Source organism: Epinephelus fuscoguttatus, linkage group LG5 (assembly GCF_011397635.1).
Source record: "Epinephelus fuscoguttatus linkage group LG5, E.fuscoguttatus.final_Chr_v1".
Taxonomy (NCBI): domain Eukaryota; kingdom Metazoa; phylum Chordata; class Actinopteri; order Perciformes; family Serranidae; genus Epinephelus; species Epinephelus fuscoguttatus.
Window position 1 is genome coordinate 42,057,097 of NC_064756.1, and position 15,512 is coordinate 42,072,608.

The 15,512-nt window shown below is 42.4% G+C and overlaps 1 protein-coding gene across 4 annotated transcripts in view; it reads right to left on the minus strand.

The window, feature by feature from the left end:
• Positions 1-15,512, minus strand: part of LOC125889077 (seizure protein 6 homolog) — a 469,538-nt gene that overhangs the window by 91,327 nt on the left and 362,699 nt on the right. For all 4 annotated transcript variants that reach the window (XR_007449397.1, XM_049576748.1, XM_049576749.1 and 1 more), the window contains 2 exons: positions 8,793-8,959; positions 1,467-1,661 (listed from right to left, as the gene is read on the minus strand). Coding sequence is in view for 3 of the 4 variants with exons in the window: in XM_049576748.1 (XP_049432705.1) it covers positions 1,467-1,661; positions 8,793-8,959 (362 nt within the window). In the remaining variant the exon portion in view is untranslated. The remainder of the gene's footprint in view (positions 1-1,466; positions 1,662-8,792; positions 8,960-15,512) is intronic.

Genomic DNA, 15,512 nt, shown 5'->3' on the forward strand with positions numbered 1-15,512 from the left:
GAGGTCCTCAAACCGGATCCCTTCCTCCCCCAAGCTGTGCCTTGAGATCCTGTCCATAAATATCACAAATACGACCGGTGACAAGGGGCAAACCTGGCAGAGGCCAGCACCCCCCGAGAACGTGTTTGACTTTACACCAAGTATTTAGATGCAGCTCTCACTTTGGTCATACAGGGACTGGATGGCTCATAGCAGCAACTCCGGTACCCTGTAATCCCGCAGTACCCCCCACAAGACTCCCCGAGGGACACGGTCGTAAGCCTTCTCTAAGTCCACAAAACACATGTAGACTGGATGGGTAAACTCCCATGACCTCTCCAGCAGCCTCACAAGGGTAAAGAGCTGGTCCACTGTTTCACAGCCAGGATGGAATCCGCATTGCTCCTTCTGAATCCAAGGTTCGACAATCGGTCAGAGCCTCGTTTTCAGCACCCTGGAGTAAACATTTCCAGGGAGGCTGAGCAGTGTGATACTCCAATAATTGGAACACCCCTTCCAGTCCCCTTTTTTGAAAATGATCGCCACACAACACTGAAAAGACGCGTCAACCAAGGCAGCCCAACAATGTCCAGAGCCTTCAGCATCTCAGGACAAATCTCAACATCCATTGCCTTGCCACTGGGGAGCTTCTTGACTACTTCAGTGAACTCTCTCTCTCTCTCTCTCAGTCCTTCTCCATAGCCTCCCCAAACGCCTCCAACATCTGGGTTTTTGCTTCAGCGACCACAACAGCTGCAGCCCTTCTGGCAAACTGGTAACTGTCTACTGCTTCAGGTGACCCCTGGGCCAGCCAGATCTGAAAGGCCTTGCTCTTCATCCTGACAGCCTCCCTCACAGCGGGTGTCCACCAGCAGGTTCTAAGGTTGCCGCCACAACAGGCACCAACAACTTTCTGACCACAGCTCCTAGCAGCAGCCTCCACAATGGAGGCTTTGAACATGGACCACATGGATTCCATATCCCAAACATGGGGACATGTCTGCCATACTTATTTTTACCTGTACCTGAAGAGGGCTGAGCATTTTAAATAAAAATCATCAAGCAAGGGCCGACACCTATTTGGATTTCCGCCCCCTTAATTTACGTTGATGTCTTATTTCCCCCTGACAGCGCTGGGCGCCGACGTATCATGCCGACGTGAAAGGGCAGCTTTTTTGTTGGGTGCCTGGTGCCGGAAGTCAGTGACCAAGCGCCAGTTTTTGCCAACTTTGGAGTGAGACCAGGTTGATGTTCACATACCCAAACATCCATTGTGAGTAAAGTTTGACCCAACCTGCAACAACAGCCCTGAGTACTGCTCATATGTCCCTGAGTGAGATAATGACCCATTGTCTGATCATTTTAAGTGAATCATATCGTGAATCGCTTAATTAAAAAATAATAATAATAAAATTTACATGAATAAAAACAGGATGCATTAAATGCAGATGGGTGACTTCTTTTCAGCAATATACAGACATACAGACCTCTGCATGCAGGCTCGGTCTCGTTCCACTGTGGATTGTTGGGGTCCATGCATTCAATGGTAACAGATCCCTGTTCCAGAGTGTAGCCAGGGTCACAGGCAAACTCCACCACAGTTCCCACTGCCCAAGTGTTGTCGCTACTGGTCAGGTTACCGTACTTCACAAAGGGTTCGTAGCAGTGGCCTGCTGCAAAGGCTGTGGTACAAAGACATTTTCAGTAAAAAGGACTTTGCTTATACCCAAAAAGCAAATGAGAAGCTATGCTTGCCAAATGAGTTAGCATCTCCATAAATGATTTGGCTAAGAGACCAGATTATCAACTTGCATTTGGAAACATTTGGTTAGTCATAAGATTTATCTCAAGGCCCCAGTTTCCTGTGAGCTACAGAAAAAAAAGCTATACATGTTTCAGGGAAATTTTTCACAACATATGCAAAACAATCCTAGATATTCAATCTAAAGTTACTAAACTTATATTTTAGTTAAACAACAGTGAAGGCGACTGAAAGACGTTAGGATGAGATATAAAATGTGTTACGTGAACACAGGATGCGGATGTTGTCAAGTAGTGGATTTTTTTGCACTCCAAATCCAACCTTAAAGTATTAAAGTAGACATTAGGGCTCTGTTAATTAAAGTGTCCATAAAGATCTGGTCTGGTTTACAGCAGGCGTTTGGAGGAACTGATGTAAAAGTTTTTATTACCTGCGATGAAGATGGATTCTAATCATTTGTAATACTCTGAATGGCTAGTACGTGTTGCCTTTGTTGCTTGGGTTGGTTAGGCTTAGGCAAGAGGCGTGGGTTTTGTTAGGGTTACTGTAATAATGTCAGGGTGAGCCAGTCAGAGGCAGAGTATGTCAGAGTAGGGCGGATCATGCCTTCACTATCCTAGGAAATGCTAATTCACGTCCTGGACACAATGGTTACATTTTAGAATTTGAATGTATGTATGAATGTAATCTTTAAGATAAATTTATGAATTCCAGAAATGTGCCATAGCTCTGAATGCACACATTCTTTTGAGATTGTGCAGAAAGAAGAAGAAGAAAGACGACAGAAGAAAAACACTTGAGTAGCAGTTAGAAACAGCTGAATGAATCCTCTGAATGAGGCTGCTCACTAGGGTTGGAATGGTTTGTCAGGATAACAGAGGAAACATCCAATCTCTTAGAGACTAGCTGAACAGCATTATGTCCTGTTAATGGCCATAATGAGGTCCGTTGCTCCCTTTGGACTTAATCCCATTTGCGGCAGTGAAGCAGGGGCCTAAGCAGATTACACTGATTGTATTTCCAAGTGGTCCTCATGGACCAGGGAAGAGCCGTTTATCTGATAGTGAATGCTGAGACAAATGTGAGGGCAAAAGATAAGAGAAGCTAAGTGATATTTCACCCTAGCTATTAGATGAAACTTACTATAAAATAAATCATATAGATTCCAATGCACAAGGTTACACTGGTAGAAGATGGAAGTTAAATTGTTCCCCAAAGACTGTCCTTGATTCTTTTATTCCCAAGCAAAAGCAAAAAGTATAAAGCAGCTTTAAGATTTACTGGTGGAATCTACTAAGAGCCTCCATTAAATGGCTGTAAAAACAACAAATATAAAAGACAAAATAAATAAAGAGAGGTACTTTTATGGATGCATTTAAATGTACCCAATAATGTGTTTATTGCAAAAACTGCAATTAAGGCAGCAATGAAAGTTCAAAAAAGTCTTTTGATTATCTAGTGAGTAATTTAGAAATGGGGCTTTTGTTCTGACAAAAAAAAAACAAAAAAACATTTTTTCCCCCTCTCTCCTGCACCCATCAAATTCCACTGAGGAGTCATTAAGATTTGAAGGGAGCTACCTATAATGTTTCATGCCATCAGTTTCAGTCTATCAGCCACGATGGCTGCTGCTTTTCCCTCTCCCTCAACCAAGGTTCCTCCCCATGGACCAAATTAGGATTTTTAGCCATGCTTATGGAACTGTATGGCTCTAGGAATGTCAGTGTTTGTGGATTGGTATCTCGGGACAGTCTTTCAGTCCACCACCTTGGTTTAGGTTTAAATATCTAAACAACAATAAGGTGAGTTATCATGCAGTGTTGTACAGCAGGCTATTCACATCCACTGCCCATACGTATAGACCGAATCAGCGTGATGTTGATTACAATTGATTACAATTGCCTATAAGTGAATTTGGGAAACTTGTTTCTGCTGTCATATTCAGCTGCAACATAACTGTAACTGTAACTATTTATCTGTAAAGATGAATAATTAAACATGGTGGTCTGACATACAGTACAGGCCAAAAGTTTGGACACACCTTCTCATTCAATGCGTTTTCTTTATTTTCATGACTATTTACATTGTAGATTCTCACTGAAGGCATCAAAACTATGAATGAACACATGTGGAGTTATGTACTTAACAAAAAAGCTGAAATAACTGAAAACATGTTTTATATTCTAGTTTCTTCAAAATAGCCACCCTTTGCTCTGATTACTGCTTTGCACACTCTTGGCATTCTCTCCATGAGCTTCAAGAGGTAGTCACCTGAAATGGTTTCCACTTCACAGGTGTGCCTTATCAGGGTTAATTAGTGGAATTTCTTGCTTTATCAATGGGGTTGGGACCATCAGTTGTGTTGTGCAGAAGTCAGGTTAATACACAGCCGACAGCCCTATTGGACAACTGTTAAAATTCATATTATGGCAAGAACCAATCAGCTAACTAAAGAAAAACGAGTGGCCATCATTACTTTAAGAAATGAAGGTCAGTCAGTCCGGAAAATTGCAAAAACTTTAAATGTGTCCCCAAGTGGAGTCGCAAAAACCATCAAGCGCTACAACGAAACTGGCACACATGAGGACCGACCCAGGAAAGGAAGACCAAGAGTCACCTCTGCTTCTGAGGATAAGTTCATCCGAGTCAGCAGCCTCAGAAATCGCAAGTTAACAGCAGCTCAGATCAGAGACCAGATGAATGCCACACAGAGTTCTAGCAGCAGACCCATCTCTAGAACAACTGTTAAGAGGAGACTGTGCGAATCAGGCCTTCATGGTCAAATAGCTGCTAGGAAACCACTGCTAAGGAGAGGCAACAAGCAGAAGAGATTTGTTTGGGCCAAGAAACACAAGGAATGGACATTAGACCAGTGGAAATCTGTGCTTTGGTCTGATGAGTCCAAATTTGAGATCTTTGGTTCCAACCGCCGTGTCTTTGTGAGACACAGAAAAGGTGAACGGATGGATTCCACATGCCTGGTTCCCACTGTGAAGCATGGAGGAGGAGGTGTGATGGTGTGGGGGTGTTTTGCTGGTGACACTGTTGGGGATTTATTCAAAATTGAAGGCACACTGAACCAGCATGGCTACCACAGCATCCTGCAGCAACATGCCATCCCATCCGGTTTGCGTTTAGTTGGACGATCATTTATTTTTCAACAGGACAATGACCCCAAACACACCTCCAGGCTGTGTAAGGGCTATTTGACCAAGAAGGAGAGTGATGGAGTGCTGCGGCAGATGACCTGGCCTCCACAGTCACCGGACCTGAACCCAATCGAGATGGTTTGGGGTGAGCTGGACCGCAGAGTGAAGGCAAAGGGGCCAACAAGTGCTAAACACCTCTGGGAACTCCTTCAAGACTGTTGGAAAACCATTTCAGGTGACTACCTCTTGAAGCTCATGGAGAGAATGCCAAGAGTGTGCAAAGCAGTAATCAGAGCAAAGGGTGGCTATTTTGAAGAAACTAGAATATAAAAGATGTTTTCAGTTATTTCACCTTTTTTTGTTAAGTACATAACTCCACATGTGTTCATTCATAGTTTTGATGCCTTCAGTGAGAATCTACAATGTAAATAGTCATGAAAATAAAGAAAACGCATTGAATGAGAAGGTGTGTCCAAACTTTTGGCCTGTACTGTATATATATACAAACAAGAAGGAAAAAGGCAGAGACAAACATTGAAAAAGTCAATTACTGTTAATGTGTTCATGTTACATGTTGTGCATTGCATTTCAAATAAAAGTCCAAAAAATAAGCCCACTGTCCATTTTTGGTATTTTTGGTACTCACTATAGGGGGCTGGTTTACTCCAGAAACACACATACTGTTTATGTGTATGTTGAGGAGCTGCTGTATCAAAATGAGTTGTCTTCCCCCAGAAATTAGGGTTATGATATGTTTCTTTTATGATTCCAATCCATTCCTCTTTTGCTGTGGCTCAGCATTTAAATAACCTTTATCAGATTTGATGGTTTAGTCACAGACTTTCCCAAAAAGTGTTGTACTTTTATTTCACAAATGTGGGAATGAAATTGAGTTAAAATGTACAAAACAGTGAAATTTATCTTGCCTGGCCGGGCAGCTCTCTGGGTGCTCAGCACCCCTAAACCTCTGATCCTAGAATCGCCCTTGTCTGTACCAGTTCAGTTGCTCAATTGTATTATTGTATAGTTTGTAAGAATTAAAATTCAAATATTTAAATAAAAGATTTTTGGAATCTATTTTTGGATAGATTTAGAGGACTGTTTTAATCATATATGCAGCATACAGTTAGGAAGCTTCATTTGTAACAAAATAAACTAAGCTAAGGTCAAATGACAAGCTGTCTGAGCATTTAACTGCATCATAGTCTTAATTCACGATAAATGAAGCGAAAATGAATTGCATGCTTGCATGATATATTCTCACTCCCAACTCTTCATGAGGCCGCTTTTTCAGTGGACTTTTGGCGCATATTCATGATGGGCTCGGTATCCTGGGTGTTGTTGACATTCTGGGACGCTGTATTATTCTACACCTTTTACATGCAGTGTGGCTTTTCAAAATACACTTCCAGTTTCTGCTTGTTGGATACATAGGGCCCTATTTAGATGGTCTCAAACACAAAGTGCCAGGCGTGCAGTGCATGGGCGTGTCCCAGTCACTTGCTAGTTAGACAGCGCGTTTTCAGACTGTGCGCCATGGCGGAGAGTCTAAAAGGGTTGGACTTACTCTGTGAATTAGTCATGGGTGTGTTTTGGGCCTGTCATTCAATAAGCCAATCAGAGTGTCACCTCTCATTCCCTTTAAACAAGGCGCGATTGGAGCGCACGGCAGAGAGCTAGTTAGATGGCGGACCTACCAACTGGAAAGAGTGAGCGTTTGACAGCTGAGGAGACGATAAATGTATCTCTATATCGACTGTCCCGTCACATCTGATGTCAGATCAAAGGGGATTGGCACTGTTTGGCACGTTTGGCAGGCGTAATGGAAACCCAACCTGATTTGATTAACACAGCTGCAAACTAATGAGTTCACATCCCTCTCAGCCAACCACAAACAGCCACAGCATCAGATAGGGAGTATATATTCAGCATCTGTCATCTTAGAAACGCCAAAAGAAAAGAAACAGAGTGAGACTGCGAGAGAGAAAGAGAGAGCGCGCGCACGAGAGAAACGCTGTCAACAAATTGTAGATTATTCAATTTATTTTATTTTAACCCGGGAAGTTAGAAGTTAGTTGTCCGTAGGTGTGAATGTGAGCGTGAATGGTTGTTTGTCTCTATGTGTCAGCCCTGCGATAGTCTAGTTTAGACCATCTAAATAGGGCCCATAGAGTGTATTTGAAAATATGTTGGTAAAACACCTTGTATTTACGTGTATTTCCTTGTACAACAAAGCATGTGGTTAGGTTTAGAAAAAAAAAAAACATTATGCTTTGGCTTTACATTCATCCAGGAAGCAAACACTGTATTCCTGGTTGAAATTCCAGTGTGTGCTGAACCCATCCACTACCACACCTGCCTGCCCTATTGGGACTTTCCAGCTCCTCATGTTTTCTGGTAGCGCTTTAAACTGATCCCATCTAGTGGCAATAAAAACTGACGCCGCATGAAGGCATGTCATACCACGGTGAAGGGATGGCTTTTCTCATTGGTGTCTGATGCAGAAATCACTGACAACTTTTGAATGAGAACGGATTGGTTTGCAATGAAATGTTTGCCGATATTTTCAGTATAAACTTTCCCTTATTACACTGAAAGAAGAAGATCAGGTTTTGTTCTGCTACCTTTGGAGGAATATATGATTTTTATCTGGGACTGCTAATGACAGATACTATATTTCTAAGAATCGTCTCTTAAACAGTGTTCTTCCCTTTATTTCTCACAGAGGAATGAGCGTAAAAATCACCAATGACAGTAGCTGAAATAAGACAATCCTGTTGCATCTCTGCTGTCAGCAATGTGTTCATTAATATGGAAATGTGTAACCTGACAACATCATTCTAATTGCAATTAGTTGCTTTTCATTCACAGTGATAGATTACTGAAGCTGACAGATATTAGACATTTCCAATGTTATTTTCTATTTACATGTCCTCTGCCTTGTAGAGTGGTCTTAACAGAATTTTAATCACATGACTGATATGCCTGTAAATATGACTTATGACCTGATATAGTACTATCTGTCCTCACCAGACTTTACACAAACAGCAAACTGTTGGCATGGGGATTTGGGAATATCAGTAGTATGTGATATGTGATTGTTGTTGGAATGAGCTGGCAGGCAGTGAAATCCTGTGCAAACTTCAGCATAATGTATAGTATTAATATTCAGCTCAGGACTTGACCTTAGAGAAAGACTTAAGAACATGGCAGTGGATACAAAATTAATGACTGTGACATAAGTATAGAGGTTCAGTCTTGACCTTGGAAACAGTAGAGTAGACCATGTATGTTAAAATCTCATCAGCCTGAATCCCTGAGTGAGGTCTGAGAGAAGAACTCCTACACAGTCTCCCTTCATTAATACAGTAGCTCCACCCTTTAGAAACCTGTCAAACCTTTCCATCCAGTCACTGATCAGAGGATCCCTACCAACAACATCTTTCTTTTTTTCTTTTCAGTGTTTGGAAGCGTTTGGACCTTTCACTGCTTTCATACAGTCCATGCAACTTTTCTTTTGGTGGTCTTGACAGCCTGAATTTAATCACTGCTGAAACCCCTGACCTCCATTTCGCAGTCAGCATCTCCAGCCATTCATTCTGCAGGAAGCTCTTACACTACATTCTGCTGAAGGTCTTTGTTCATTAGTATATCTTTAAATCGATAATTCACTGAGAATCCACTGCAGGCCAGAGTTGCTGACTGCTAAACTGTTCTTAGCCTTAAGCAATTAGTGAGCTTACATTTTCTTATATGAAGTCCCTTTGTGTGTTTTTATTATGAATGCTTTCTGACAAGGCCTCCTTCCATCTTTTCTCCATGTTTTTACAATTAATGACATCAAGCAAGAGCCTACACAACACTACCATGACAAACACCATGTCATCATGTCTGGTGCTTACCTTGGTACCTGATGGCAATGCCAGTGGATGTGCCTGTAGCATCTGTAGTCAGCTCAATGAAGAGATGCCTGGACGTGCTGAGAAGACCTTCATTGGGCAGATACTCTACCTCATATGAATCATACAGAGCAGCTGCATCTATGCTGTTACCATTTTTGATCAGCAACCTAGAAGAAAAGGAACAAAGAATAATTTTGCAGGTTTGTTCTTGCTGATGAATTTAATACCTGGGCTACTTTGGAATCTAAAGGACCATTATGCAACCTAATTTTGTATGTTTTAAGTATAGATATAGTATGCAATATACTAAAGTTGCACTAATAAATATCTGATGAACCGAAATATTAATCATCAGCTCTGCAGATCTATAGAGCTTTTCTGCCTCGTTTATACTTACCGATACCGATATACGAACCGATACTTTTAAAACGGTACTGGTGCTTAAACAGTGCCTAAACCGACACCTCAAAATATGAGGTTTTTATGGAGGTTGAAAAGTGGCACAAATGGGCCACCTTTCAGAAGTGTGTGAGTATTTTGTATAACGGTTTTAAATTATAATAAAAACAATGTTTTTATTTATTTATTGCTGAGGCAAATTAGAAATACCTAGAAATAAATAGGTATATGAACTCTATTAACAGTTTTAAAATATAATAAAAAAACACTTAACAAATTAACATTACAATAATAATAACTCTATTAAAGTACCAACCAGCCAGCGCGAGACCAGCGAAAGCAAGCACACACACATGAACACGGTGCCCATGTCTCACAGTCTTGCGCAAGTGCGCACACGTGAACACGATGCACACAGAGGCAGTTAGAGCTACAGGCTACAATGAGGCTAAAACAGAGTTCAAATGACGTCTTTAGCTCCGTTGTGTTAGATAACATTGTTGAACTTAAACAAAAGTGACGGCCAACAGTGCTTAGTGTGCCTTTAAATAATAATATTCACTCAACAAATGAACAAATGAATGAATGATTCTGTTACATGTAACATCCAATAGAGGGAGACATAGCATTTAAAAAAAAAGCACCAAAAGGAAGCATCGTAATGTGTGTTTTGTTTCGGTCCGGTAGGTATCGGTTGTATAGGTACCGGTTCCATATAAGCACCGACTTTCAGTACCCAACCCTAGCCTGGGAACTAGATGAATCTGCAAGCTCAAGTTTTATTTGCTCTGACTGATGTGCCTGCTCTGCCTCCTTTTCAAACAGATTTCCAGCTGGCCTGGCACTGATTGGACAAATAATAGCTGTCACCCTATATGAGGCAGGTTTGATGCAATGGCCAAACGACCTGTGGAGCCTTTGGGCTTAATGCAACTATGTGATAATGTCATTTTTGGCTCGTGCAGCTTCATGCCGGGGACACAACAGTGAGCATAAACCTAGCACTGTTGAGGCATTTTCTAACACAATCAAGATGGCTACAGCTGATGTGTAGCCCACATTTCTGTTGAAGAACTATTTTCAGATTCAGCAAAAACAGCAACACTCATTCACAGAGATACTGATGGTACACCATCAGAGCTCATCTCTGCACACTGTGGTCTACATCACTGTGTACCTGTTACCTATTATCTACCTCTTACCTGCCTGTCACCTGTTCATTACCTGTCTGTCTGCTTTTTACCTGTCAGGTATGTGTTACCTGCCTGTTACCTGACTGTTACTTGTTTGCTACCTGTCTACCACCTATCTGCTACCTGTTTCATGTCTGCTACCCATCTGTTACATGTCTGCTACCCATCTGTTACCTGCCTGCCTGCCTGTTACCTGTCCTCTACCCTTTACCTGCATGTCACCTGTTCACTACCTGTTACCTGTCTCTCTGCCTGTGAACTACCTGTTAGATGTCTGCTACCTGTTAACTGCTTGTGCCTGTTACTTTTTGCTACCTGTTACCTGTCTGTTGCCCATCTGCTACCGGTTACCTGTCTGCTACCTGTTACCTGCCTGTCTGCCTGTTACCTGTGTGGTATCTGTCTACTACCTGTTACCTGTGTATCTACCTGTTACCTAACTGTTGCCTGCCTGTTACCTGTGTGTCTGCCTGTTACCTGCCTCTTACCTGTGTGCTACCTGTTACCTGCCTGTCTGCCTCTTACCTATGTGGTTCCAGTCTTCTACCTGTGACCTGCCTGTTACTTGTTTGCTACCTGTTTCCTGTGTGTCTACCTGTTACCTGCCTGCCGCCTATTACCTGTGTGTCTGCCTGTTACCTGCCTGCCGCCTGTTACCTGTGTGTCTACCTGTTACCTGCCTGCCGCCTGTTACCTGTGTGTCTACCTGTTACCTGCCTGCCGCCTGTTACCTGTGTGTCTACCTGTTACCTGCCTGCTGCCTGTTACCTGTGTGCTACCTGTTACCTGTCTGTTACGTGCCTGTCTGCCTCTTACCTGTCTGCTACTTGTTACATGCCTGTCTGTCTGTTACCTGCCCATTACCTGTGCGTCTGCCTGTTACCCACATGCTACCTGTCTGCTACCTGTTACCTGCCTGTCTGTCTGTTAACTGCATCCAAGACCTGCTGCTTCATTTGAACTCTGTAAGCATATCTAAATAACAAATCACTGAATTCACCCTGCTGCCTACTCATCTGTCTGCATTTGGGTCCAATCCCTGTTGCCCCACACACCAGCCATGCAAAGAGGTTTGTTTACAACCTGTCTATCATGTTTTCAGATGGCAACACTGCATTGGTTCCTACATCATTATTACAACAGATATCAAATATGAAAGACTACTCCTTTAATGAATCAATTTACTAATATTAATTACACCATATAAAGGTGTCAGGCTCATAAGGACCAACAATGACAGATAACTGTGACCCAGCTGATGTGTCATGGTGTGTTGTCATCTGCAGTTAGGAGGTCTATTAAAAGCAGTCAGACTCTTGAGTTCACCCGCTGCATGTCACAACCCTGCATGTGTGCCTCTGTTCCTTCATGGTTCCCCATGGTGGTCTGCATATATCTCTCCCTGCTCTACCTTTGATGTCTGGGTGAACTAAACTGAAGAATGTGAAAAATGGTGTTCAGTCACTTCTTGGCTTGAAAACTATTTTTATGCAATGAATACAAAGAGTGTAAATTTTTATATGGACCTGCATTTGTATAACACCTTTCTAGTCATCCAGTGACCACTCAAAGCGCTTTTTACACTACGAGTCACGTTCACCCATTCACACACACATTCAAACACTGGTGGCCTAGGCTACCATACAAGGTGCCACCTGCTACTCAGTTTTAACACACTCACACACTGATGGAACAGCCATCAGGAGCCATTTGGGGTTCAGTATCTTGCTCAAGGATACTTCGACATGCAGACTGGAGGAGCCCGGGATTGAACCGCTGATCATTTCGATTGGTGGACGACCCGCTCTACCTCTGAGCCACAGCCGATTCAGCCAACAGATTCTATTAGATTCTCTCCCATAGATTAGATGAACTCCTGACGTGGTCTTGACCAAACACCACTCTGAGAAGACAGGTGCACTTTTTTAATCTTAATACCTACAAATACTGTGATCAACTAAGGCTTTTGCGTTTTCATGTAATAATTAAATGTTTCCAGAGAGCCACTGGTTTCCATTTTTCTTTTCTATAGAGTACCTAGCTATTTGATTTCCGTACTGTACAGAAATGAATGGAACCAAATGGCTACGGGTCATGTACACAATGTAGGGAAAATACATTAAAAAAAACACAACAGCACCATTAAAGGGGATCTTCACCTATTTTCAAAAATTCATACATTTAATTCCTAATCTTTCACAGTCCAACAATATTAGTGAACATAAACAACTCTCTCCCAAATCCAAAAACTAGCATGCTAAAGCTCAGATTTGTGATGTAATGGTGTTGAGGATATAAGGTTTTAACTGGAGCCACAAACCACCAGTAGACAACTTTTGCATTCAACCATCATACATTGTTGTTCAGATATAATGACAAAATGACTTGCTGTGTTAACTCTGTGTCAACTTTACTAACTGAGGGCCGAATTCACAAAAGGATTGCGTGGCTTTTGCGGCTGGTAAACTGGTAAAAATGGAGCAAACAGATATCGTCTAATTCACAAAGCATGCGCAGAAGGTGAAATGCTCCACTAACTGCGCTGCCAAGCAGATTGCGTCTCGGTGCTCCGGTGTTATTTGCACGTATTGAAATGAGGTAATATGCATATATTACCTTTCTTTCTTTTACCTTTCTATGCAAATGAGCCTCATTGATAAACAATGTCTAATTCATTAACACCAGCGCTGATAGCCACACGCAGTTTGAGTGAAGTAAATACGTCTTTAGAAAGCTGGTGCAAACTGGGCGCTCCTCTGTGGAAGCCTCTCGCCCAGACTTTCCAGTGATCATGGCAGCAGTGATCGTATGATAAATCAGTTTGTAAATAATATTTTGACATTATTATTATAATCATTATTACTTTAATGGCATCCGAAGATACTGATGCATTGAACAGGTGACAGTCTGCGGTCGTTCTCAAAACGCACTTCTGTCACGCGCTTCAAAAGCAACTTTCAATAATTTATTTTATGAAACGGGGGAAACAAACGTGAACAAAAACGGTTCCATAATTCATATTAAATTCAAAAGATAAGGAAAAAACAGCTACAAGTGAGAGGGAATAGTGATAAAGTGGTCAAACTTGGTCAAATCCACAGCCTCAACCCATCCAACACTGTTAGACTGACTCACCAGCAGACATCACTACATGAGGGTATACAGTATTCAGTACTTTGCCAAACAAAGTCTGCCATTGTTCTGCCACGGTGTTCTTGGCGCAAAGCCAGCATTTATACTTTGCCGTGTGTGGCTAATTGCAATCAGGGGCAAACTGCACTCAGCTACCAAACTTTGTGGGCGTGTTTGTGCTGGTATATCATTAGCCAATATCCTTTGTGAATAGAACGTTAAGACGGAGCAAACTGCAGGTGCAAGTGAAGTGCGATTCAAGGTGCTATCAGCGGCCACAGTTCATTCTTTGTGAATTCGGCCCTGAGTCCCATAGCCAGGGGGCTAGATATTCCTTTTAGGTTTAGCCCCTAGATCATGGCAAATTGGCTTTGTAAGGGTTTTAACTGATAGTTCACAGGATTCTGATTGCAAAGAGATTTGTAGTTCTCTGTGAGAAGGCATTAGATGCTCAGGTGAAAGGTCAGGCTCTGGTTGGTGAGTGGGTGTAGATGGCTTGGGTGATGTTTAAGTCACTTCTTGGGTGGCCTTGTCCACATTGGGCTGGGTTGAAGGCTGTGTTGGGTCTACTACACCTGGTGATCCAATGTGCTTGGTGCCCTCAGTCTTTGAATCAGCCATATTAGTTCACTGTGTTGAGTGTGGCTTAGTATCCGGCTTGAAGGTCAATTTGCTGAGGATATAAGGTTCTAACTGGAGCTACCACCAGGAGACAACTATTGCATTTAGCTGTCATTCATTGTTGTTCAGAAATGATGACGGATGTTGATTAAATGTTTGTCATGATGTTTGCCATGATTCGTAATGAAGAGAGAAATAAGTTATAATATTTGCAAAATAGATCATTGAATCATAAATCTAGTCTTTGAATTGTTTCACATTAAAGTACAATAAATGTTTAATAATAATTAGCTGGACATGTATTGAAATATAATATTTAACAAATTAAATCATACTTTCTCTTTCTCTCTTATAATGTGAAAGAACAAAGAGGAGGAAGTGTGGTCCTGTCCTCTACTTATAGACTTAGATGTGGGAGAAGCTACCAAAAGCAGGTCAAACTGAACCACCTCTTGATGTCTCCTTGAAGCCACAGTGTGTAGGAATTTCTCCCATCTATGTTGAAATCATATATTGCATTCAAACTGATAGTGCACTCTAGCGCCTCACTGTTTCAAACACGCATTGTAGCAATGGTAGCCGCTGTGTACCAAACAGCTATGACAACATTCGTGAAACCATGTCATCCGATACTTCATGGAGTATTCATTCAGGCTCCTACACAGACACACGTGACGCGAGTTGATGAACCCCCTCCTCACCATGCTGGCTGTGTTTACAACGTAGGACTGTTGGGGCGGGTGTAAATTGAAACAAACCAATCACGTCTTGTCTTTTGACAACTGACAAGTGGCTCAACCTCACACACCTCATCCCTCTCCTCCCATCACTGCACCACTGACAGCTGTTAGCCGCTGTTAGCAGCGCCGCTACTACCCAGGCACTACTGCCGCATAACAAAGTCCCACTCTTTGAGCATAATGCAGGATCATGCATATGCAGCATCACGGGAGACGGAATCCTCGTCGCCAAGAAAGCACAAAAGGCAATCAAAAAGGCAACGTGATTGGCGAATTCAGTAAACAAGGGTCAACATCAGGGTAGCCTTTCGCAGGTGGAGAGAGCTGCTGAAGGAGAAAGGTAATGCAATCACAGGCCAGCGCCGCTGTTAGCCGCTATTAGTCCTAACAGCGGCTAACAGCGGCTAACAGCTAACAGCGGTGCAGTGATGCGAGGAGAGGGATGAGGTGTGTGAGGCTGAGCCACTTGTCGCTGTTATCTGTTAGCCACTGTTAGCTAACAGTGGCTAAGGCCTGTGATTGCATTACCTTTCTCCTTCAGCAGCTCTCTCCACCTGGGAAAGGCTATCCCAATGTTGCCCCTCGTTTTTTTAATTCGCTGGAGTTCAAGAGGTTGGGAGCAGCAATGGAAAAGG